Source organism: Equus caballus, chromosome 11 (genome assembly GCF_041296265.1).
Source record: "Equus caballus isolate H_3958 breed thoroughbred chromosome 11, TB-T2T, whole genome shotgun sequence".
Taxonomy (NCBI): domain Eukaryota; kingdom Metazoa; phylum Chordata; class Mammalia; order Perissodactyla; family Equidae; genus Equus; species Equus caballus.
The window spans coordinates 46,919,528-46,946,893 of record NC_091694.1 but is presented as its reverse complement, the minus strand read 5'-3'; the positions used below and the strand labels follow the sequence as shown (position 1 = coordinate 46,946,893).

Below are 27,366 nucleotides of genomic sequence, written 5' to 3'. Positions count from 1 at the left end.
TGTAAACCTAATTCAGCCTGACCTTGTTTTTCCAAAAGGTCCTGACCGTGGCTGTTGAGCGTGCATTGTATACCTGCTTTAGACATTTCCTATGGCAAGGACAAAGGCCCTTGAGATAAAGGTGCAACTTCCCTCCCCCTCCCAATGCTGGCATTTCCTTAAGGATTAAGCATCTTTCCTTAGGCTAGGAACTGATTGCTGCGCTCACCTGTGACCACCCAGCACTAGACAACAGACTTGCTTCCTGCTGTACCCGCCGAGATAGCAGACCCACTACCTGCTGTGTCCATCAAGCGCTGTGCCGACAGGGCAATCTTGTGACTATTGTGGGAGGGGCATTTCAATCATGTGTAAAGCATCCTCTTTGGGGGTATAGAACCACTCTGTATACCTCACTTCTTTGGTGCCCTTTCTTCCTTCGGGAAGAAAGGCCCCAGGCCATGGTCCTCACATTTTAGCTCGGAATAAACTCTCTCAAATTTTCATTTATAGATTGGTTATAGATTATTTTTGTTGACATGTGTCTAAATTAATGGAAACAAGCAAAAAGCTGAGGGAAAACAAAATGGCTTCTGAAGCCCATGTTCCCCTCCCCCTTCTTCTTTGTCTCAGGTGCTATCTTGTTTGTCCTCGCAGACTCCTTTGTCTCAGACTCTGCCCCAGCAGCCATCTTGTGCTCAGGCTCTGCCCCCAACCCCATCTTCCTCTCTTCCCCTCTGCAAAAACCTCCCCCTTTAAAATCAGACTCTCTGAGGATTCAAATGCTAAACTCCTAATAACTATTTCTAAGTTAACTGGAGCAAAGAAATGACTAGAAGGAAAAATTTAAATAGCAATTACTCTAGACTTTTGATAATAGACAAATGACTCCAAAGACAGCTCTAAAAGGATTCTTACAGCATGCAAATAAAAATATTTAGTAAAAGACTTTAACCATCTGAATAAGTAACTTTAGCTTGGTCCATCTGCCAGAAGTAAAATTTGGATCTAACTGTTCTTTTGAGTTTCATATTGTTGTACTTGAGACATAGCAAAAGTTTTAAAATGAAAGCTATGAGATCTCTGTTTATGTCTATGTGTCTATCTATGCATGTTATAGAAACATGATTTTTTTTTTTAACTTCTGTATGATGTGCTAAAACTAATTTGTAAAGAGGTCCATTTAATTGGCTTGAAATTAAGCATTATAAATTAAGTATTTTTAAATCTCAGAAATATGATAGAAGGTAACTCAAATGCTTTTCAAGTTTATGTGATCTAGGATTAATCTTTAATAAAAAGAAACACACCTAGCTTAAGGTTTTCTTTAATTGAAACGGGCATGTCTTTAGACGTGAATATAATAGAGACAACTTTCATTCTATCTGGGTTTATTAAGTTTATGTCATCTCTGCTACGAAAATTTGAAATGAAAAAAGGAACTTAAGATGATTGGCTATTTAATGTCTAATCTAAGCATGAGTGCTAAAAGCAAGTAACTAAAGTGTAAATAAGATCAGAGAAAATTCAAAGAAAAAGCAAATGAGTGGGTTCCATTAACTCACCTCCCACCCCGACTGCAGTAGCACTGTATCAAACATCACACAGTCTGAGACTGACGTGGAGAAAGAAGGTGGAAATGAGGAAGGTCTTTTGGACTTCCTGTGTTCAACTATGGTTTTCTATAAGAAGATATTTAATACTTGCCTTTGGTTTTGAGTCCCACATTTTCAGCTTCAGGAGCCCCACTCTTATTTCTGTAACCAACTGAAGTCTATCTGGAGCAGGAACCATCTCCCCAAGTCCTAATTAGTTATAATACTATATGTTATCATTTTCATACATTTTTCTTTATCCTGTGGGTACAAATTATATTCCATGATTGTTTTAATTTGAATTGCTCTGATGTATTAAGGTAGAACTTTTTCCTAGTATGTGTTAGTAATTTGCATTTTTGTTCATTATTCTTGTGCATTTTTTTGTTAATTGTATATTGTTCAATTTCTAAATTTCTGCCTGAGTGTTGGTCTTTTTCTCAGTGAAATATATATATATATTTACATCCTTGGTCCATTGTTACTCTTATACTTTTATCTAGTCATCATTTTCATTATTCTAGTTAAAAAATATGAAATATTTCATATACACAAGACTATATATAAAGTTTATAAGATAAAAAGAATGATGTAATCAACAACCATATGTTTACCAGGGAGTCTAATAAATAGAACATAACAAGTGCCACGGACCCCTTTATGTATTCTCTCCTTCAGGAAAAACCATAACCCTGAATTTTGTGTTTATCATTTTTTCCTTCCCTTCATAGTTTTATTACCTATATATATATCCTAAAACATGTATATTATTTATGTTTGCAAGTTTGCAGAATTTGATGTAAATGGGATCATATTGTACATATTCTCTTTTTAATCAATTTTATTGATATAATGTACATAAAATATAATTTACAGAACACAATTTGATGAGTTTTGGCAGATGTATATACTAGTGTACCTTCCACCACAATCAAAATGCAGAACATTTTCCTCACTGGTAAGTTTCCTGGTCCTTTGTTAATATCCTTCCTTCCACCTCAGGACCCAGGCAGCCACAGAGCTGTTTCTTTCACTGTAGGTTAGTTCACATTTTCTAGAATTTCAGACAGATGAAATCATTTGTGTCTGACTTCTTCCAAAGAGCACAATATTTTTTAAATTTATTCATGTTGTTGTGAATTTCAGTAGTTTGATCATTTCTACTTCTGATTCGTATTCCATTCATATCCATTCACCTGACGGGCTTGTAGATTGTGGGTGTGTCGGCTTCTAGAATGGATCTGGATGATTCCTACTCCTGGAGTTCATGTCCTTGTACAATCCCATCCCTTGAGTGTGAGCTCAATTTAGACACTTGCTCCTAAAAAAAATAGAATATTGTAAAAGTGGGGCTAAGTGGTGGGCAAAATGAGTGAAAGGGATCAAAAGGTGTAAACTTCCAGTTATTAAATAAATAAGTAATGGAGATGGAACATACAGCATGACGACTACAATTATTAATACTGTCTTGCACATTTGAAAGTTGCTAAGTGAGTAAATCTTAAAAATTCTCGTCACAAGAAAAAAAATTGTAACTACACATGGTAACAGATGTTAACCAGACTTATTGTGGTGATCAATTTGCAACATATACAAATATTAAATCATTGTGTTGTACATCTGAAACTAATATGATGTTATATGTTAATTATACCTCAAAAACAAAAAAGAATGCAATAGAGTGATGGGACATCACTTCTGAGATTAGGTATTATAAGAGTCTGATCTCTCTCTCCCTCTCTGTCTCTCATTCTTGCTTTTTTTTTCTTTTTGTCTCCAGAGCACTTTTTTCAAATATACAATACATTATTATTAATTATAGTCACCACACTTATTACTTATAACTGAAAGTTTGTACCCTTTGACCAACATCCCCCATTTTCCCCATCCCTCAGCCCTTGACAACCAACTTTCTACTCTCTGGTTCTGTGAGTTTGACTTTTTAGATTCCACATATAAATGAGATCATATATATAATACAAATAACTCTGCAGCCTGCAGCTGAGAGCGTCTAGACCTGAGTTATAGGGCCATTTCTGGATCTACAGTCATACTGAGGGCAGAGGGCCTGCCTCAGAGTCCAGACAGGTGTGTCTCTTGCTCAGTCCCTGGACAGGTAGGACTGGCAACTAAGAGTGGCTGGAGCCTGGCTATGGACTGCTTCAGGGTTCAGGGCAGAAACAAAGTCAGCAAACTTGTCACCTGGGGCACGGATTGATGTGACTCTTTCTAGGTCCCTTGTAAACATTGCTGGTCACAGGACCAACACCAGACAGGACTATAGCTGAGTCCACAGTGGGACAGGGCAGTTTCTGGGTCTGTAGCCAGGAACATGATCCATAAGTCTGCCACCTGGGTGCAGGCCTGCCTTCTCAAAACAGTCCCCCTTGATCTTGGGCTCCACCAGGGCTCCGCAGTCTCCTTATTACCTGGGTCCAAAAGCTCCACAAAGGAACTTTTGTCAGTGTCTGGTTGCCAAATTATTGCTGCTGAGCGGGGATGCAAGCAAGGGACCTCCTACTTTGCCATCTTTCTTTGTCCATCTTTCTCTCTGGTTCTTTTCCTGCTCTGAGGAAGGAGACCACCATGTTTTCAGAGGTCCTAGTATCAAGGAACTGAAGGCAGCCTCCAGCTACCAGCCCGTGAGGTCCTGAGGCCCTCAGTCCAACAACCTGCAAGGACTGAATCCTGCCCATGAGCATGTGAATGAGCGCGGAAGCTTATCCTTCCCAGTCAAGCCTCGAGACAGCTTGCTGACACCTTGATTGGAGCCTTGTGAGAAGACCCAGACAAGTGTTTTTGATGAAAATTTAGCATCCGTATTGAGCTGTGCTGTAAGTTTAAAATACACACCAGATTTTGAAGACAGTACGAAAAACAAGAATGCAAGATATCTCATTTATAATTTCTTAAGTTGATTACATATTGAAATGATATTTTAGATAAATAAAATTAAATAAAATATTAAACTTAATTTCATTTGTTTATTTTTACTTTTCTAAATATGGCTACTAGAAAATTTTAAATTATATATGTGGCTTATAACCTATAAGGTATCTGTTCTATGTAATGAATTAACTTCTGATCTGTGCGTCTAGAATGTTTCCAACTATGTAGTCTTGGGAGAATTGAGAAAACAGTCATTCAAATCATTCTGTGCATGGCTTATTTCTGCCATGGAAACTCAGTTGGGAAATGCTAGTATAAAGAATTTCAATAAACTACCTTAGGTCACATGCCCATGTAGGACCATCATTGTAGCCAGGCCAGTTGGATATGCGGATACCTCCACTCTGGAGTCATGGGTGAAAACACCTGGATGCCAATGGAAATTGGCAGCTGTCAGAAAGACCATAAATGTACACCACAAGCAATTATCAAATAAAGTAAAATGTAAACTTTCCAGTTTCTACTCTCACACATAAAGAACTTGGAAATCCTTACTTTCTTTCTCACAATTAGAGAAAAGATGAGCAATCTAAAAGACAACAACTCTTCTTAGATCCATCAGATGAGTTCACATGAATGTGAAATTAACCTTCACTGTTGTAAACCACTGAGATTTTAGGGGCTGTTTGTTAGCACAACATGATCTGGCCTATCTTGCCTGATACAGATGGAAAAGTCTTTTCCACTCAAAGTGAGACACAAAATCAAAAAGCATTAGAAGAAAAGGCAAACAGATCTGACCACATAAAAATGGCACACATCTATTTGGCAAAACACATCAAATTGAAAGACAAAGGGCAAGTTAGAGAAAATATTTGCAGCCTGTATGACAAAAAGCTGACATCCAAAACAATTAAGAGTTCCTAACAAACCAACCATCTAATGGGAAAGAGGGCAAAAGCTGTCAAAGTGCAATTCCAAAAGAAGAAATACAATTGGCTAATAAATATGCAAAAAGATATCTAATTGCAGTGTTAACTAGAATTAAAAATTCAAATAAAAGCACTATCCTGTCTAATAGTAAAAATTAAAGGTTCTTTATAATAATCTTTGATGGCAGGGATGTGGATAAACAGACACTATCATAACCTAGTGGACGTACAAGTTGGTGCAAAGGTTTTAGAAGGTAAGAGGACAATGTATATATGTGCATGTGTATCTCAAAATTTACATTTGCACTTCCATTAACTTGATAAAGTTATAGGGATTGATCTTAAGTAAATAACTAGAGAAATTTGGAAAGACATCTCTGTCAAGATATTCATCACAGCATTGTATGTTATTGCAAAACAATTGGAAACAATCCAAATTATATCAATAGGAGAGTGATTAAATAACTTATGGTTTATGTGTACAATAATATATCTGTGAAACCGTTAAAACAGATAAAACTCAACTTTAGTCATTGTCATGTAAAAGTTATATTGCATAATGTGTAGGAAAAGTAAAAATCAGATTTCAGAACAGTAATGCTTCTACTGATGTGAAATGTGCATATCACATACGTGTAAAAACTCTGGAGGAATAAATATATAGTTTTTAAGAGGAATTAACTCTGAATAATGCTATTTTGGTGAAGTAAAGGGACACTCGGATTTTTCCTTTCTACGTGACAAAATAATATTTTCTGAATGTTTCCACTATCAGATATGACATTTCTAAATAAGTTTCAAATAAAGATATTTACGTTTGGGGACAGAAAGAGAGAAATCCCAAAGAAAATGCAGCTTCCTCACATGTTATAAAAGCCCTTTGGTCTTGGAGGATTGAGAAGATACTTGGAACACATCCTTAAGAGTTTGGGATGAGTGTTAGGGAGGTAGCAATGCCAAGACCTGGAGATCATCTGGGGTAATAGATAAGATTAGCTGGATGGTGTCAAATGCTCTTGGGGTAGATGGAGTGGTAGAAATGGCAGTGGTAATGCTCTCAAAGTATTTTCTGTGTTCGGCTCTGAGAAAAAGTTCATACAGGTTATTGTGGTCAAGGTCATTAAATGTGAAGAACTGTGGAGAGATGATCTTGTCCCAGTTTCTTATGGTATAGGTGGAAAAAAGTCCAACCATAGAAAGGAACTTCCTAAGGTCACAGAGCAGCAATTAGAGTCCACATTCCTGATTTTCATTCACAAGAATTTTGCCTCTTGAGGGAAACTCATTCTCTTTAACCCTGAAGTGCCTGGAGACCCAAGAGTATCACTAAAGAGACACACTTCATCTCTGTTTTCTAGACTGTATTGGCAAGCTCTGTTCCCAAAAGCAGGGAGGCTGATAACTTTGATGTCCTAGTGAGATTGTGGAAGACGAACCCTCAGCATGCACATCCTCCCTCCCTCTCTCCCATCTGTTGGTCCTGTTTTCTGTCCCTCTAAGATCATCTCCTAGCCAAGGGGAGCAGAAGAGGAGTTCCCAGAATACTTTGCATCATTATACCTTCAACAAAACAAACTTTTTTTCCTAGTAGGAAAGGTGAGGCCCAACCATAACATCAAAGATACTAGTTATTACATGGCCACATGCAGATAAAAAGTGATTCTATAGTATGAATTTTATTCTCATCTCCCATCTCTATTCATTCTTCATTTTCTTCACATCCATCTTTGACATCATCAATATTCCTGAGGCATCTTGTTTGATACTCCTAATTTTCAATCCTTTCTTATCTCCCATTCCTTGTTTCTTTTCCCTAATTTCTATCCTTCTTTCTAATCCCTCTTGCTCACCATCCTATCCCATCCCTCCTTATATCCACATATTATATCTTCATTCTTCCACTCCTAATCCTGTCCTACCTCCCATTCTCATGTCTTTTCTTCCCGTCCTCATCTCAGCCCATCCTTCAAGTTCCTTGGCTTCAAGAAGAGGACACAGAGAAGCCAGGCTGTAGGTGTAGCCATGGGACAGTTTTAGAGGTGTTACAGGAAAGGGAGAGTAGAATTACCAGAACAGTGTAAGTACTCTTCCAAGGGAGGGTGGAGAAAAGATACAAATCAGAAATGGATGAGGTGAAAGCTGGATAAACATCAATATGAGGAAATTCTCTGGGTTGGAGCTGTACTGATGCACTAATAAAATGAAGTTGGGAAGAGGCGTCTTTCATTTATGGATACTTTCTGAGCTAGGAGGTTTGGAAGAGAAAAGTAATACTTTGGAGGAGAAGGTTATATTGGACATTCTACATTGAAAACTCTTAGGACCCAGTTGGAGTATAACTGCTTATTCTTTCAAAGGCTTGATTGTATATTTGAGGAAGGTGACTTGTCCAATAAGAGAGAAAGACATGCAGGGGCTGGAGATGGAGCATTCCTTTTTTGACCTGAAGATAAATCACGCATACATTGATGTAGTTTTTATTTAGTGGGCTATTTCCCTCTATAGACCCTACCTGTCCCCTAAAAATCCTATGGGATTCTTTTGTGGTAGTAGAGAGAAGGAACTGATTTTCTTAGAGGCGAAAGGTGAACAGTAAGATAGAATAATCCTTGACACTGAGTCCATGATTTAAAACATCTTACTGCACTCTTACCTAGAGGGACTCTCATATCCCCTCCAGAAGAAAACTTCACAGTGATATTCTTGGTTACTTAGGCTGTGATTAATCAAATAGCCCTTCCCTCTAGGACATTGCTGCCCAGAACTATTGGGCTTCCAAGGCTTCAACTCTACCCAGAAGTTGAGGACAGTCAAAACAAGGTGGCAACCTGCCCGGTAGAACATAACTTCGTATCTCCCATCTTATTTGTTTTCCTCTGTAGCACTTACCACTATGTGATATTCCACGGAGGATGCTCATTTAATTCATTTATTTTGTCCCATTATTAGAATGTGAGTTGATATGTGGAAAGATTTTGTCTCTTTGTTTACCAATGTCCTGGAAGAGTGTCTGGATCATGAAACAATTCAATAAATACTTGTTGTATGAATAAATAAATGAATCATGAAGGGTTTCCTTATAGGACAAGTGTGTCACACAACTCTTCATACATCAAGAGACAGGAAAAATGGTCCATTACAATTTTTCCAGATTACTGCCTTCTTGGGAAATATTCCTCAATCCAGAAAGGGCAAGAAAGGAGGGATCTATCACCCCTCAGGTCAGTGACTCCCTCCCCACAAGTACCCGCCACAAGGCACCCTGAACATCAGGGTTTCTAAGGCTATAGATTAATGGGTTCAGCATGGGATTGATAACTGTATTGAAAACACCAACCCCTTTATCCTTGTCTGAAGCTTCTACTGAACCCAAACGCATGTAGTTGAAGATACCTGTCCCGTAAAAGAGGCAAACCACAGTGAGGTGGGAGCCACACGTGGAGAAGGCCTTCTTCCTACCCTCCACTGAATGGATCTGAAGAACTACAGCTGCCACGTGGATGTAGGAGGTGATGATGAGAACCATAGCTACACCCGCCATTATGAAACATGCGGCAAAGAGCAGCAGCTCATTGAGTTGAGTGCTGGAGCAGGAGAGCTGGAAGAGCTGTGGGAGGTCACAATAGAAGTGATTGACCTCATTAGGACCACAGAATTTGAGAGTAGTTAGGGCAATAGTGTGGGTCAGTGCATTGATGAAGGCACAGGCCCAGGACACAGCCACCAATATCCACTGGACTGCCTGGTTCATGCGGGTGCTATAGGTGAGGGGCCGGCAGATGGCCAGGAATCGGTCATAGGCCATGGCTGTCAACAGGAAGCAGTCCATTCCAGCCAGGAGGTGGAAGAAGAAGAGCTGTGTGAGGCAGGCTCCATAGGAAACTGTACGCTTGTGGGACAAGAGACGACCCAACATTGAGGGAACAGTGACGGTGATGCACCCAACATCCAGCACTGATAGATTCCCCAGGAAGAAGTACATGGGGGTGTGGAGTTTGGGTTCCACCAAGGTGGCTGTCAGAATACTGAGGTTGCCCCCATCTGTGACCAGGTAGACAAAAAGGAAGAGCACAAAGACCACAGACTGCAGCTTTTCACTTTGTACCAAGCCCAATAGAATGAACTCAGCAACAGCTGTCTTGTTGTTCCCAGATTCTGGATCCATGAGTCCCTGTAAGGAAATGTCCCAGGAGGGGAGGTGTAAGTCCATTAAATTTATTTATTCCACATAAATGTTGTAAATCACCTATGTTAAAAGCGCCAGGGAAGTTCCCAACTGTCTCGGTGATGATTTTCCCATTCCCCAGGCCACACCTCACTCACTGACCTCGTCCATCACCTCAATGCCTTTACCTTGCTCTAGCTGAGCTGCCCTATGCCATCACCACCTTGAACATCCCATCCTCTCCTAGCTTAAAGGGCCAGAATGCTTGAGAAAATAAATTAAGATAAAAGCACCTGATAGCTCTCTGAATGTAGTGAGATTGAGATGGAATTTCCCCACTTTTCTCGAAGGAATCAGCCTAAACCAAGAAGCAGATTTCAAAATAGAACAATTAATGATACTTCCAGAGAAAGTAGAAAGCATTTGAGAACATAATGTAGGTTTTAAGCCTTCTAGAAATATTGAAGATCAAGCAAAGTTATAGCAAGAATCAGAGAAGATTCCCATGATTGTGGATATCAGATAGTCCAGCCAAGTACATTTCTCTAAGGTGGCAGACATACTCTGAAGTATAAATTCAAAATCCCTTGGTCATTAAATACTTGGTGTTCTTGTTAATTAAGCCCTTAAACTGGACTTTGAGTAACAGCTTAATTTAATATTATTTATTCCTTTTGTAGTATTTGCTATCTTCCCCTGAAATCAAAATTTCAAGCATACCGGTGGGGTGGTTTCTGCTAGGTGCCATTAGTTTTCTGCATCACACAGCCACTCCTTTCCCTTGTTTTTAGCTCAGGGGTGGTAGGGTGAGCAATAGCTCTAAGGAGAGGTCCTCAAATGAAGCAGGCACATTTGAGCCAGATTGAGCTAAGTCTTTTAGATCTTATAATAAGGTCCTGATAAAACAATATCAATCTCTCTTTATTGCCCATTGAATAAGCTGAGCTACACCTTCGCTAAGAGTACTGTTATTCCCTTGCAAAGAATACACTGGAATCAGAGGTTGGGTGGGAAGCAGTTGGAGTCTGGGAACTCTAAGGGAGAGGAAAGAATGATGAGGGCCTGAGCTCACAAGGATGAAAAGTTGGATGTAGTGATCACTAAGATAGCCCTAAAATGCTAAGATCACATGATTGATGAGGTGGGAGGGATTATCCTCAGGCTGATCATCTCTGATGAAATTGCTAATTGATAAATATTTGCAAATTGATAAATCAATGAAGGGATAATGCTATGTTAAGCATTAAGTCACACTACTCTATAAAGTAGAGTTATATTAAAGAGCAATTAACTAATCTCCTTGTTCCCTTTTGGGTCCATTTTAACCCAAGCATTAGATTGTGACCCTGGGACTTTCTACCTCTTTGCTCATACTGTTTTCTCTACCTACAAGGGCTTCCCTCTAATGCCACATGTCTAATTATTTCAAGCTTTGGCTCAAATCCTGGCTGCTGGAGGAATCCTTTATGGAAACTTGCCCATCTCAAAAGGATCTCTATCTCTCTCCTAAACTCCCACTACACATAATTTCATGAAACTTATTACTGTTCACCTTCTAGTTAAGTCTTTTCTCTATAGAGTCTATCTCCCTTACTTCTCTGTAAGTGACTTGAGGACAGCATACATGTTTGATTCAGTTTTCCATAGCAATACTTACCATAATACTTCACACATAGTAGGTACTCAATGTTTCTTAAACAAATAAATGAATGGACAAATGTCCATAGGATTTGGGAGAAAGAGAGCTTCAAGATGAGCTAGAGTTGTCATGGAAGACTCTCTGGATGTATTGGAGTTTGGGCCAGACCTTTATAGAGTAGTGTGACTTAAGGGAGGAGTAGAGGCGTGTGCAGCGTGCAAGGTTGCTGCAAGGACTGCTCCTTTCCTTGGTTTTGATGTGAGAAGCAGGTAATATAGGAATCCACACACTGGCCTATTTATGTTCATGTAAACCACTCAAAAGAAGAAGACCCTTAGGAGGGGTATATCTTATTGATAAGTGAGTTAGAGCCAGGGAGAGAAGAACAACAAGACTGCTGCTGCCAACCCTCAGATGGCCAGAGACGCAGCTTGCTGAAAATCAGCAGGATTCTGGGATGACCTCTGATCGTCCAGAGACATCCAGAGTGTCTGATGCACGTCATGCCCATCATGAGATGCCCTCCTGCATTACTACTCTCAGGGCTTTGTAATGAGCCCCAGGTTCTCCTTACTGAGCTATGACAGCTCTCTATTCTGGAACTTGACCAATCCCTACCTGCTCCCAGGGATGAAAAGCCTCAACAAGGCCTCTGACTGGAGAGAAGGTTCTAGGCTGCCTGATGAAGTGGGTCCTTGGCAGTGAACTGGACTTGGTGAATCCCTTCATACTCTCTCCTAAGAGTAACAGAGAACATACTTCCTCCAGTAAAGGGAGGCGTGGGCAAGGGGCCCAGAAAAGGAGCCAAGACTTCTGGGTTATCACCTTGGATCTTCCCGTAAAACGTCTTCCCTCTTCAGGGACATCAGCTGCACCAGGTGTAAAGTCAGATTTCAGCTGATGGCAACACAGCCCTGTCTCTGTTTTATAAGAGCAGAGGAAGGACCCCTGAGCGTACTCACCTTGGCATGCGCATAGAAGCCAGTGAGGTTTCTTCAGGAAAGGAGACGAAGAGTTATACTGATGCAGTTTTCAACCCAGAAAGCAAGTAAGGGGATATATGTAAGAAAATGAGGAAAAACAAGCTGATATCTTCTCTGTCATAGGGCTATCTTCACTACTGTGTTATCCCTTGGGGGACTCAGAAATAAGTTCTCCCAGGAAAGGGAGATAGATGGGGAGAGAGACAAATTGTTTTGTAAACAATGCAAGCCCTTCACAAATGTGGCAGCAATGTCTTACATCATCTGGTATTTAGACTTTTTTAAAAAAGGCTTTATCTCTAGCCTTGACTTTATGGAAGGTAGTTAGAACAGGTGATAAAATTCCACTGAAGGGTGGGGTCGCTGAGGATGACAGGACTTGTCCATATCCTCAAAGTCACCCAGGAAGCCAGGGGTGTAATTGGGACTAGATGTAGTTTTCTTAAATGAGGTGTTTTCTTCCCCAGATGTCAGCCCCAAGCATGCCCTTGTGGCAGAAACAAGCTAATTTCTAGACTGTCTTTGGACCTGGGGATGAGGAGGAGGCACCAGAAGAGAGGCAAGAGGGAGAGGCTTTCTTCACACTCAGTTTCCTAACAATTCCTCAGAGATGTGGTGCTTTCCCCCTCAGGGTCTTGTTAGTGGGACCACTGGGACTGTGTCTTGGGGTTCCTGTAATGATTCTGAAAGTGGTGGTAGAAGAGCTTCATTGAGCTAGAAGGTCTCCTGGGAAGCTGCCTACCAGTACGATTGTCAAAGCCAGGCAGTTAGAAGATGAAAGCCCTGGTGAAGGTCACAGGTTCATAAACAGAAGATGTGGGAAGGTTTAGGAGTGTGTTCCTCTGACTCTCACACACACCAATGATTAAACACCCAACACTCCCTCCCCAGGAGAGACTGTTCTCTCTCCTCCCACCAGATAAGACTAGTGCAGTTGGAAAAGCACTGTAGACAGACCTGATCTTCTGTCTTCTATTAGTGGTTTGACTTTGGACAAACTGCTGTACCATTTTGGGCCTCAGTTTCCTCATCTGTGAAATGAACATCCCTTATCACAGAGCATTGCTGTGAAGATTATTGAGGAAGTAAGATGCATTAAGCTTCTAGTAGAAGTTTAACATTATATCAACATACAACTGATAACATTTAGGAGTGATTGTTACGTACATGGTAATGTGCTAAGAACTTTACAAGCTGGAATCCCTATTGGTCCTTGCAACAATCCTGTGTAGTAGATTGTAGCAGATGTGGCAGGTGTTCTAACTCATGTCTTGCTCAGCCTTTCTTCTGATTTCAGTCTTGGCTGGGTTGGACACTTCCCTGCAGGCTTCTGCTCATTTCAAGCTGGCAGTGTACCCACTTCCATGGAATCCTCTGATGTTGTGAACAAAGTGGGGCTCAGTAGGTCTAAGCACATGTGGAGACAGTGTGTGGAGGGCAACTTGACAACAGGAGATAGGAGCCAATGGGTAAATGCACCACCACCTCTTCTCCCAACAATTCTTGGAGGCATTCTACACACCCTCACATAATCAAGTCTCTGCTGTCCATAGTGGGGACTTTGATAATGACCCCTCCTTAGGGATACTTCTTCCTTCTTTGTCTCACTCTCTTCGTAACCTCAGTCTTGCTCCCTGGGAGCACCTCCCAAATAAAGAATCTCTTGTTTCCTGAGATGACTTCTCAATTAAACCACACACACACACACACACACACACACACACACACACACACACCCTGTCTCAGGCTCGGCTTTGGCAGGAACCCAAATGAAACATGTGGTACTGGAGGAAGGACATCCTCCAGATGAAATTCTGGAGGTGAACCATTCACCACTGATGGGGTACGTGGGGTTGGTGATAACCCCCAGCATAAATACTAAGACTCGTCTGTGGTGCATTGGGAGGAGGAACAGGTAGAAGGAGAAACACTTGGTTATGTGTTAGCATCAGGACATCGATATCATGAGAACCATGGTAATTATATGCATTGTGGAGTTTTAAGAATAAAGGATGGCTTTTGTTAACTTTCTTGAAAGCCTTGAAGAAACAGAATAATAAACCCAGGTCAGTCAGCTATCAACTCAGAGTATGTTGCGAAAATGAGAAAATTTCCACGGCAACATTTTATCAGACATTAATCTTCTGTAGCCACAAGGCAGACAGTGCTGAAAATCAGGCCTAGGATCTAATTGTAAGGGTGGCAGAGCTATAAGGAGGGCCACGTGTGTAGCTTAGTTGGTTCCCCTTTGCTAAATCCAGGGCCCTCATAGAGAAGGAGTGAGACCTTGAGTCCTAGAATGGGGGTGTTTGAGAGGCTGAACAAGAGAATTTTAAACCCCAGACTCTCTTGCACCCACTTGGATGGCAAAAGCAACCCTTCCCCTTTGTGGGAGGAGATCAACCTCCCTTTGCCTGAAGACCATGCAAAGACCTCCTAGAAAGTACATGCCTTATAAGATGATTCTTGTTCTCCTCAAGAACTTCTCCCTCTTATCCTCAGTACCTCCAGAATAACTTGGGTTAGGTCTCAGTACATTCTGAGAAAGGATATCCTATCTATAATTCAGGAGGAAATAATTTTCTCACTGAAAAGAATTCTCGTATGTGACTGTGGTAGGCTGAATGATGACCCCCAAAGATATCCAGGTCCTAATCTCTGAAATCAACTTTATCTGGTAAAAAGAACTTTGTGGATGTGGTTGTTCAGGGTCTTCAGTTTGGGAGACTATCTTGGATCATTCAAGCAGACCCTAAATGTAATCACAAGAATCTTCATAAGAGAGAGGTAGAGGGAGTTTTAATTACAGAAGAGAAGAAGGCAATGTGATGATGGAAGCAGAGATTGGATAAATGTAGCCACAACCCAAGGAATGCCAGCAGCCACTAGAAGCTGGAGGAGACAAGGAGTGAATTCCCCCCTGGAGCTTCCACAAACAGCTTTCCCTGCTGACATCTTGAAGTTAGCCCTGGAGGACTCATTTTGGACTTTTGGCCTCCAGATCCATAAGAGAACAAATTTCTGTTGTTTCAAGTTACGATGTTTGTGGTAATTTGTTATAGCAGCAATAGGAAACTAATACACTGGCCAATATATGCTGGCAGGAACTGGAAGTTCCTCCAGTTTATAGGGGAACAACGTGGGAGTGGATCATGAGGAACAAAGGAGCAGGGTAGAATGGAAGATTGAATAGGGAGAATTAACTGACATGAGAGCACTTTTCATGGTTCAGGATTTAACATTCTTGCAAAGATGCCTGGAGCTGGTCCCAATAAACTGCTGAGATGTCTCTTTGAAGCCAAATATTGGTTGTATGGCCTCTCCAACATCTATAGTTAAACTAAGTTTGGCAGGTCTACCCCTGGGAGCGTCTTCCTTCAGGTCCCTGGATGGGCAGAGTAAAGGGGGTGAGACTGCACAGGCTCAGTCAGCAACGCCAGGGGAGAATTTGTGGACTATCTATATGGAAATGAGAAAGAGAGGCCAAGACCATCTCTCTTCTGAGACTTCTCCATCATTGTGCTATCCTCTTGGGACTTGAAATTAGCCCCAGAAAGGAGAGGAGGTGGAGAGACCTAAGGACAGGTCAAGAGTACAAGTCCTAATAAATACTGCAGTGGTGCCTCATCCCTCTGTGGTGACTTAAAATTTTTCCAGACATTTTATCTCCATCCCCCATACTATGGGTCTAAATTGGGCAGTTATCATAATAACTCCATTTAACAGATGGGGACACAAGGGAACTGTTTGCTTTCCCAAAGTCACCCAGGGCACCAGAGGTGGAGCCAGGACTGAATCTGGGTCCCCAGACTGAGGATTTTGCTCTCTCAGATGTCTGGCCGAAACAGGACCTGGGGCAGAGACAAGCTGACTCCTAAACCTGAGGATAAGGAGGAAACCAGCCTTGCACCCGGGCTGAGGAAGAAACCCAAGAAGGGAGGCAAAAGCTGGGGAAATCCTTTCCAAATTCAAATTCTTAATGAATCCTCAGGAACAAAGTACATTCCCACCCAGGGCCTTGTTAGTGAGGGCCACAGAGACTGTGTCCTCGGAGTCCCATAACGATCCTGAGAGAGGAGCAGAAGCCCTGTGCTGTGCTAGGAGGTACAAGGGGGCCCTGGGAAGTTGCCCCCTGACATGATTTTCTGGGCCAGGTCCTTAGAAGATGAGAGTCTAGTGACAGAGATGATGAGAGAGAGGAATTTGGAGAGGCTGTTACTCAACCTTCAGACTCATATCCTCCTCACTTAATTACTCACCCCAGCCCATGATAGCATACTCTCTTTGGGAAGCTTGCTGGACTTAGTAGATGGACAGACCTGCTCTTCTGGTTGCTAGAAACTACTGAACCCCTGTGGACCCCAGGTTCCTCATCTGTGGAATGAGAGTAATATCCCCTCTTATGATTGCTGGGAGGATTAAATGAAGTAACACACATAAAGTTCCTAGTAGGAGACCACCAGTGTTGTTATTAACATTATAATAATTGATAACATTTATCATGTGCTTGTTATGTATATGACACTATACTGTGAGCTTCATATGCACTAAATCCCAATGGAGCCTTACAAAAATTCTGTGAGGTAGACACCTTTATTCTTCCAACTTTACACGTAAATAAATTGAGGTTCATAGTGATTCAGTAATTTGTCTCAGGCCACATAGTTAGGACTTTGAGGAGTTGGGGTTCAAACTTGCATTTGTCTGATTTCAAGGGACGTGATCTCAACAATTATGCTATGTGATTTATCTTCCATCCCCTTCCAATTAACCCATCTCCCCCAAATAGTATACTTTTAGATTCTGTTGTTTGTGATAAATATTTCTTCAAACGCACATTGGACTATGTTCCAGGGATGATCCTAAGGCATCCAACTCTCATAATAGCAGCCTCTGCTCCACCCCAACAGCCCCATCCCCAGCTCTGAGATCAACTTCCAGCTGCTACCTCCAGTGTAATTCTCTCACTATCCCATTACATTGCTACTTACTCTCACTGAAAAGAATTAAAACCTTGACTTGGTGGTCTTATGGGAGCTGACTCTCCAGTGTTAGGCTTTCATCGCTGGCTTAAGGATGTACTATGTGAATGTTAGGGCTTTTCATGATTCAGTAACATTTTTCTAAACATAAAACTATAGAAATACTATTCATAAAAATTTACAAATGATAACAGAAGCTTAAAAATCAGTAACATCCACAAGGAAATTAAATATACTTTCCTAAATAATTCTTGGATAAAAGATGAAAAGGACTACCCCAGTATTACACTAATGTAAAAATAGAGAGATCAATACAAACCAGACTTCATATGGATTTTCAGCCCAGGTTCACCCTACCTTGGTTGTCAGAGATCTTTAAGCCTTGAAGCCAGTTTGGAGAGGTTGTGTCACTGTTATGGACTGAATGTTTGTGTCCTCCCAAAATTCGTATGTTGAAATCCTAACCCCCAAAGAGATGGCATTAAGAGGTGGGGCCTTTACTAGGTGACAAGGTCATGAGGGTGGAGCCTTCACGAATGGGATTAGTGCCCTTAAAAGGGAGACACCAGAGAGCTCCCTCACTCCTTCTGCCATGTGAGGACACAGTGAGAAGATGGCCGTCCACGAAATGAACCAAGAAACAAGCCCTCACCAGACACTCCATCCACCAGGGTCTTTATCTTGGACTTCCTAGCCTCCAGAAGTGTGAGAAATAAATTTCTTTTGCTTGTAATCCACCCAGTCTATATCCTAGCAGTGAAAACAGACTAAGACAGCCATTACATCTGCAATGACCCTATTTACAAATAAGGTCACATTCTGAAGTACTGGGGGTTAGGATGTCAACATATCTTTTTGGGAGGACACAGTCTAACCCATATCAGCAGGCACACAAGGAAAGAAAGTATCATGATTCAGAACTAGTAGAAAAGAGAGACAACAAAACAGATCCATAAGGACTTTAGATATTGAAATACACAATCATAAACAGCTACACTCACTCTTTTAGTTTTTTACTTTTATTTATTTATTTATTTTTTGAGGAAGACTAGCCCTGAGCTAACACCTACCAATCCTCCTATTTTTGCTGAGGAAGACTGGCCCTGAGCTAACATCCGTGCCCATCTTCCTCTACTTTATATGTGGGACGCCTACCACAGCATGGCTTGCCAAGCAGTGCCATGTCTGCACCTGAGATTTGAACCGGTGACCCCCGGGCCACCAAAGCAGAACGTGCACACTTAACCACTGCACCACTGGGACAGCCCCCTATGCTCACTCTTTTTAAAGCAATAAAAAAAACTTGCAAATATCTATAGAACAAAAACTATGAAAAGTGACTTGGAATAAGATTCTAAAAAAATTCATTTGAACTTCCATAAATAGAATAACTTTAAAAACTCAATGAACAGTTTTGGCAGCAGACTAGACAGAGCAGAAGAGAAAATTACTGGACAAGAATGTAGACTAGAAGAAGTGATCCAGAATGTCGCATGGAGATATTTGAAAAGATGGAAAATGAAGACTATAAGAAACATGAGGATGAGTCGATAAAGACAGAGGTAGGCTATATTTAATTGGACCTCTAGAAGTTCTTCTAAGATCATGGGGAAAGAATAATACTTAAAGAGTATTGCCCATGAGTTTATTAAAAAGAGTATGTTTGAAACATAAAAATATTGAACTTCCAATTGTTGAAAGACATCAAAGGCAGAGATGAAAGAAAATGGAACATTGGAGAACTGTGGAACTATTTGTAAAAGATGTGACCAAAGGATCATATCCACAATATATAATGAGTTTCTACCAATTAGTAAGATAATAATTTAGTAGAAAAAGAAGCAAAGGACATTAAAAAACAATTCCCAGAAAGTCATGAAATCAGCAAGATGGCAGGATTGGAAGTCCCAATACTCATCTCTTCCAAAAAAACAATAAATAACTAAAAACTGATGGAAAGAGCTCTGGGAAATCTCTGGACTATGAAGGAGAAGCAGCAGAAATCCTGTGGAACTCAAAAATTGAGGATGGCTGCATAGAAAAGTGTAGGGAGCATTTTGACCGCATGGTCCCGTTCCTCATCCAGTGTAGCTCGGTGCCAAGAGGGATCTCCTTGAGGGATTTTACCCCATGGGAAAAGGAGAGCAGGAGAACCCCAGCAAGCCTCATCACCACTGTGCACATTTTCAGACTTTGTTACCAAGCACCGCCACGGTCATCACCAATGGTGAATCCAGCTGATGGAGCCGCTAGGATTCCCTGACACTGCATCTCTTCTCCCTGGGGCTTGAGCTGTTGCTGCAGTGAGACCCGCCTCCAGGGGCCCCAGTCACTACTCTGCCTGCTGCCTGAGCATGCCACAGCACCTTCCCATTTACAGGAAGCGATCTGCTGCTGTTTTGCACCCTGCTCCCTAGGGCTCTGTCACAGCTTTTACCCACCATCGCCAAGCCAAGCAGCACTGCTCTGTGACTGCTTCCTGGGTCCTAAATAGAAGCATTAACCTGCCATCACCAGGGAGTGCTGCCAGTGTCCTGTACCCCAGCCCCTGATTCTGAGTCAGGGTTTTGATATTCCATCATAGGGGCCATGCTGCTGCTGCTGCTGCTGCTGCTCTGTGCCCCAGATCCTGAATCCTAAGACTTGCCATGGGCCCACCATCACCAGGCTGCACTGCTGCAGCTTATCTTCCCTGCAACCTGGGACTTGATTCAGGGCTTTCGTCCACCATCACCAGGGCCAAGCTCCTGCTGTTCTTCTCCCTGCCACCTTGGGCCAGAATTGGGACTTTGACCTGCCATCTCCAGGGTGTGCTGTTATTGCACCCTGATACCTGGGCCCAAGCCACTGCTGCATTTCCCTTTCTCCTCAGAGACTGAGTCACTGCAGTGAGCCCAAGAAAAGCAGACCCAAGGTCCACGGGAGATCTGCACAGGCCCACATCTCAGACACCAGCACCACCGGCACAGCAAGTGCACCTGATCCCAGGACCCCAGTTCTGCTGTCACTCTGAATGCAGTGCACCAGACCTGGTGCCAAGAGGGATCCCCTTGGATAGAGCTTTGCCCCAAGGGCAAAATAGAAGGACAGGAGAATGCCAGCGGCTTTCACATCAAGGACCCCAATAGCTCTAGCTGTCACTTCCACCTTCAGGGCCTCCACAGTTTTGGCCACCAAAGTCTTCTGAAGTCTTTGCTAATGTCGACCTCACCAAAGGAGCTACATCAAACTAAAAATTGTCTACAGAGCAAAGGAAGCAATCAATAAATTGAAAAAGCAACCCATGGAATAAAATAAAATATTTGTAAAGCTTATATCTGATGGGGGGTAATCTCCAAAATATATAAAGAATTCATACAACACAATACAAAATAGCAAATAATCCACTTTAAGAAATGGACAAAAAATCTGAATAAACATTTTTCCTAATAAGACATCTAAATGGCCAGCAGGGACATGAAAAGGTGATAATCATTTAATAATATATACAAATATTGAATCATTATGTTGTACACCTTGAAACTAATATAACATTATATGTTGACTGTACATCAAAAAAAGAATATAGTAAAAGTTATGGGACATCACTTCTGAGATTAGGTATTAAAAGACTATGATCTCTTTCTCTCTCACTCCCTCCTCCTCTGTCTCTCTCTCTATTGCTATTTTCTTTTGTCTCCAGAACATTTCTTTTCAAGTACACAATATATTATTATTAACTATAGTCACCATGCTATACATTAGATCCCCAGAACTCACTCCTTTTTTTTAAACTAGAGCAAGAGTCTTTATTTTTTATTTATTTATTTTTTGTTGAGGTGACATTGGTTTAGAACATTATATAAATTTCAGGTGTAATCATCATATTTCAATTTCTGTGTATGTTACACCATGTTCACCACCTAAAGACTAATTACTATCAATCACCATACACATGTGCCTAACTACCCCTTTTGCCCTCCTCCCTCCCCACTTCTCCTCTGGTAATCACCAATACAATTTCTATCTTACGTGTTTTTTGTTTTTATCTTCTATTTATTAGTGTGATCATACAGTATTTGACTTTCTCCCTCTGATTTATTTCGCTTAGCATGATCCCTTAAAGGTCCATCCGTGATCTTGCAAATGGGACGATTTCATCTGTTTTAATGGCTGAGTAGTATTCTGTTGTGTATATATGCCATATCTTCTTTATCTTCTTTATCCATTTATCCCTTGATGGGCACCTAGGTTGCTTCCAAGTCTTGGCTATTGTGAATAATGCTGTGATGAACATAAGGGTGCATATATCTTTACACATTCCTGTTTTCATATTCTTTGGATAAATACCCAGCAGTGGAATAGCTGGATTATACGGTAGTTCTGTTCTTAATGTTTTGAGGAATCTGCATACTGTTTTCCATAGTGGAAAGTTCTGTATATATCTACAAGTCCATCTGGTCTAATGTGTCTTTTAATGCCATTGTTTCCTTATTGATCTTTTGTTTCGATGATCTATCCATTGGTGTAAATAGAGTGTTAAAATCCCCTATTATTATTGTGTTGCTGTCTATTTCTCCTTTTATGTCTGCTAATAATTGCTTTATATATTTAGGTGTTCCTATGTTGGGTGCATAGATATTTACATGTGTTACATTCTCTTGTTGGATTGTTCCCTTTATTATTATGCAATGCCCTTCTTTATCTCTTGTTGCAATTTTTGTTTTAAAGTCTATTTTGTCTGATATAAGTATTGCTACTCCAGGTTTCTTTTCATTGCCATTTGCATGGGGTATCTTTTTCTTTCCCTCCACTTTCAGTTTGTAAGTGTCTTTAGGTCTGAAGTTTGTCTCTTCTATGCAGCATATATATGGGTCTTCTTTTTTTTTTTAATACAATCAGCCACCCTATGTCTTTTGATTGGAGCATTTAGTCCACTGACATTTAAAGTAGCTATTGATAAGTATGTACTTATTGCCATTTTCTTACTTTTTTTCTGGATGTTTCAGTAGTTCTTCTTTGGTACTTTCTTCTTCTCTTGTTTTCTTCCCTTGTGGTTTGATGGCTTTCATTAGTATTATGTTTGAGTTCCTTTCTCTTAATTTTGTGTGTGTTTATTATAGGTTTCTGGTTTGTAATTACCATGAGGTTCATATATAATGACCTATATATACAGCAATGTATATTAAGCTGCTGGTTTCTTAAGTTTAACCTTTTGCTGAAAGCCCTACTCTTTTACTTCCCTCCTCTTTATGTTTTTGATATATTTAACCTCTTTTTTGTGCATGTGTATCCATTACCCTCTTATCATGGAAACAGGTAATTTTAGTACTTCTGTCTTTTGACCTTCATATTAGCTTCATAGGTGGTTGACCTACTCTTACTGTATATTTGCCTTTACCAGTGATTCTATAGTTTTTTATTATAATTTTCTTACTCTTATTTGTGGTCTTTTCTTTTCCACCTAAATAAGTCCCTTTAGCATTTCTTGTAAGACTGGTTTGTTGGTGATATACTCCTTTAGTTTTTGCTTGTCTAGAAAACTCTTTATTTCTCCTTCCATTCTGAATGATAACCTTGCCAGGTAGAGTATTCTTGACTATAGGTTTTTTCCTTTCAGCACTTTAAATATATTGTGTTACTCCCTTCTAGCCTGTAAGGTTTTTGCTGAGAAGTCAGCTGATAGCCATATGGGGTTTCCTTTGTGTTACTTGTTGCCCTTCTCTTGTGGCTTTTAGGATTCTCTCTTTATCAGTAATTCTTGACATTTTAATTATAATTTGTCATGGTGTGGGCCTTTTTGGATTTATGTTGTTTGGTGCTCTCTGTGCTTCCTGTACTTGGATGTCTGTTTCCTTCCTTAGGTTAGGAAAATTTTCAACTCTTATTTTTTTAAATAGATTCTCTGCCCCTTTGTCTCTCTCTTCTCCTTCTGGGGCACCTATAATACAAAGTTTCTATAATACAAATGTTAGTGTGCTTGATATTGTTCCAGAGGTCCCTTAGACTGTTCTAAGTCTTTTTAATTCATTTTTCTTTTATTGTTCACCTTGTGTGATTTCCTCCAGCCTTTGTCCAGCTCGCTGATCCTTTCTTCTATATCATCTACTCTACTGTTGAGTCCTTCTAGTGAATTTTTCATTTCCATTATTGTAGTCTTCATTTCTGGTTGGTCCTTTTTTATATTTTCCAATTCTGTGTTGAAGTTCTCACTGAATTCATCCATTCTTCTTCAAAGATCAGTGAGCATCCTTATGATTATTAGTTTGTACTCTTTATCAGGTAGACTGTTTATCTATTTTTCATTTAGTTCTTTTTCTAAGGATTTGTCTTGTTCCCTTATTTGGAACATATTCCTTTGTCTCCTCAGTTTACCTCTTTCTCTGTGTTTATGTCTATGCGTATATCTATGATCTAGGTAGAACAGCTACATCTCCTGATCTTGGAGAGGTGGCCTTAAGTAAGAGATGTCTTATGAGGCTCAGTGGTGTGCTTCCCTCTTGTCAACAGTTCCAAATGTTCCAGGAGTGTCCCCTGTGTGGGTTATGTGTGTCCTCTGTTGTGGCAGGGCTGCTCTTGCTGTAGGTGCAGAGGAGGACTCTCATTCTTCTTATAACTGAAAGTTTCTACACGTTGAGAAAGATCCCCTATTTCCCCCACCCCTGAGCCCCCAGAAAACACCTTTCTACTCTCTTGTTCTATGAATTCAACTTTTTAGATTCCACATACAAATGAGATCGTATACATATTATACAAATATAATTTGTATATGCAGCTGAGAGGTCTGGAGCTGACTTACAGGGCCATTTCTAGATCTGCAGTTGGACTGAGGTTACAGGGCCTGTCTCAGGGTTGAGACAGATGTGTCTACTGCTCGGCCCTTGGACAGGCAGGACTGGTTATGAAGAGAGCCTGGAGCCTGGCTCGAGGGTCCACAACCAGGACCAAAGTCAGCAGGCCTGTATCTGAGTCACAGAGGGGTGTGACTCCTGCTATGTTCCTTGGTAAACAGTGCTGCTGGCAGGACCAACACCAAGCTGGACTATAGCCAAGTCCACAGAGGGGCAGGTCTGTAACAAGGACCATGATCCACTAGTCTGGCACCTGGATGCGGGCCTGCTTTCTCAGAACACTCCCCCTCTATCTTGGGCTCCACCAGCTTCCCCTAGTCTCCTTCCTCCCTGGATCCTAAAGCCCCACAAAGGCACTTTTGTCTGTGTCTGGTTGCCAGATTATTGCTGCTGAGCAGGATGCAAGCAGAGGACCTCCTACTTTCCCATATTTTTTGTCCATCTTTCTCTCTGGCTTTTTTCCTGCTCTAAGGAAGGAGACCACCATGTTTTCAGAGGGCCTAGTATCAAGGAACTGAAGGCAGCCTCCAGCTACCAGCCAGTGAGGTCCTGAGGCCGTCAGTCCAACAACCTGCAAGGACTGAATCCTGCCCACGAGCATGTGAATGAGCATGGAAGCTTATCCTTCCCAGTCAAGACTTGAGAGAGCTATGCCACTGGTGACGCCTTGATTGCAGCCTCGTGAGAAGACCCAGATAAGTGTTTTTGATGAAAATTTATCATCCATATTGAGCTGTGCTGTAAGTTGAAAATACACACCAGACTTTGAAAACAGTGTGAAAAACAAGAATGCAAGATATTTCATTTATAATTTCTTAATGATAATATTTTCGATATATTGAATAAAATAAAATAAATTATTAAAATTAATTGCACTTGGGTATTTTTAATTGTCTAATTGTGGCTATTAGAAAATTTTTAAATTACAGATGTGGTTTGGATTAAATTTCTGTTGGATAACATTGCTCCAGATGATAGCTTTATCCTCCCTAAATGATTTATTTTTGTTTCTGGCAGGCAGTAAGAATAGGAATACATTATTTTTATTCAATCTAGGAATCAGCTAATTCAAAGCTGAGTTTCCTCATAAGTGAGGGTAGGCTTAGTTCCTATTATGTGTTCCTTCTAGGAGGTAGCATGCTGGAAGTCCCAATTGAAAGCTTGGTGATCTCACTCTCCTTTCCCTTTGTCAGGAAGCTAGCTCCATTTTTGTCTCTCCAGCTCCATAAGCCTGCTAAAAACTCTGCTCACCTCCTAACCTCTCAGCTGTGCCTTCTGCTGTCAGACTCTCAGTCCTGACATTGGATTCAACAAATGCTGTGTGGGAAAAAGTAGTGCAATTGTCATTAGTGTGACTTTGGGATTCCTTTCTTTCCAGGTTTTGGCCCCTCAATTCCTCACTTCAGAGCTCTTTGATGCCACTCAGACTTCTTAGCACAAGGATGTTTCTTCACTTCTCTAGGAGCAAAAGTCTAGAGTGGTCCTTCTCAACCAGGGTTTCCTAAGGGAATTAAGTTCTTATAACCTAAGGTGTCCATTCTACGTAATGCATTAACTTCTGACCTGTGCATCTAGAATGTTTCCTTCTATGTAGCCTTAGGGGACTTGAGAAAACAGTCATTAAAATAATTTTGTGTATGGCTTAATTCTGTCATGGAAACCAAGTTGGGAAGTGCTATTAAAGTATTTTTATGCTAAAGCTAGTATTTACTTCTTCCCTTCATTATAATGTGAGTTACATGAGTGCAGGGACTTTTGTCTCTCTCATGCACCAGTGACCTACAAGAGTGTCTGGATCATGAAGCAATTCAATAAATATTTGTTGTATAGATAAGTGAATTATGTAGGGTTTCCTTATAGGATAACCATGTCTTCAGATATCAAGAGATAGGAAAAATGGTCCCTTTTCTGGCTACCGCCTTCATGGGAAATCTTCTCCAACTCAGAAAAGACAAGAAAGGAGGGGCTTTATCACCCCTCAGGTCAGTGACCACCTCCCCACAAGTACCCGCCACAGGGCGCCCTGAACATCAGGGTTTCTAAGGCTATAGATTAATGGGTTCAGCATGGGGTTGATAATTGCATTGAAAACACCAACCCCTTTATCCTTGTCTGAAACCGCTACTGAACCCAAACACATGTAGTTGAAGACACCAGTCCCATAAAAGAGGCAAACCACAGTGAGGTGGGAGCCACATGTGGAGAAGGCCTTCTTCTTACCCTCCACTGAACGGATTTGTAGAACTGCTGCTGCTACGTGGATGTAGGAGGTGATAATGAGAACCATAGGCACACCTGCCATTATGAAACACGCAGCAAAGAGCAACAGCTCATTGAGTTGGGTGCTGGAGCAGGAGAGCTGGAAGAGCTGTGGGAGGTCACAATAGAAGTGATTGACCTCATTGGGACCACAGAAGTTGAGGGTAGTTAAGGCAATAGTATGGGTCAGTGCATTGGTGAAGGCACAGGCCCAGGACACAGCCACCAATATCCACTGGACTGCCTGGTTCATGCGGGTGCTATAGGTGAGGGGCCGGCAGATGGCCAGGAATCGATCATAGGCCATGGCTGTCAACAGGAAGCAGTCCATTCCAGCCAGGAGGTGGAAGAAGAACAGCTGTGTGAGGCAGGCTTCATAAGAAATTGTATGCTTGTGGGACAAAATATGACCCAACATCGCAGGAACAGTGACAGTAATACATCCAACATCCAGAGCTGATAGGTTCCCCAGGAAGAAGTACATGGGGGTGTGGAGTTTGGGTTCCACCAAGGTGGCTGTCAGAATACTGAGGTTGCCCCCAACTGTGACCAGGTAGGCAAAGAGGAAGAGCACAAAGACCACAGATTGCAGCTTTTCACTTTGTACCAAGCCCAATAGAATGAACTCAGCAACAGCTGTCTTGTTGTTCCCAGATCCTGGATCCATGAGTCCCTGTGAGGAAATATCCCAGGAGGAGAACTATCAGGGCATTGAATTTAATTTACTCATCATAAATGTTGTAAACCACCTATGTTCAAAGCTCCAGGTAAGTTCCCAGCTGTCCAATGATGATTTTCCCACTCCCCAGGCCACACCTCACTCACTGACCTTCTCCATCACATCAATGCCTTTACCAGGCTCTAGCTGAGCTGCCCACCGCCTTGAACATCTCATCCTCTCCTAGCTTAAAGGGCCAGAATGCTTTAAGATAAAAGCAGACTTTCTCTTTGAATGCAATGGGATTAAGATGGAATTTCTTCATTTTACTCTGAGATATCAGCCTAAACCAAGAAGCAGATTTCAAAATAGAACAATTAATGATTCTTCCTGAGAAAGTAGAAAGCATTTAAAACATAACCTAGGTTTCATGCCTTCCAGAAATATTGAAGATC

The 27,366-nt window shown here is 41.2% G+C and overlaps 2 protein-coding genes across 2 annotated transcripts; both read right to left on the bottom strand.

Annotated features, from left to right (window-relative positions):
- Positions 1 to 8,612: 8,612 nt before the first annotated feature.
- On the bottom strand, positions 8,613 to 9,616 carry OR3A2D (olfactory receptor family 3 subfamily A member 2D). The gene has a single exon (XM_001502581.5). The coding sequence runs from the start codon at positions 9,603 to 9,605 to the stop codon at positions 8,613 to 8,615; it is 993 nt and encodes a 330-aa protein (XP_001502631.5). The 5' UTR covers positions 9,606 to 9,616.
- Positions 9,617 to 25,972: 16,356 nt separating this feature from the next.
- OR3A2E (olfactory receptor family 3 subfamily A member 2E) lies at positions 25,973 to 26,920 on the bottom strand. The gene has a single exon (NM_001391641.1). It carries the CDS (start codon positions 26,918 to 26,920, stop codon positions 25,973 to 25,975), a length of 948 nt encoding a protein of 315 aa, NP_001378570.1.
- Between the last annotated feature and the right edge of the window lie 446 nt (positions 26,921 to 27,366).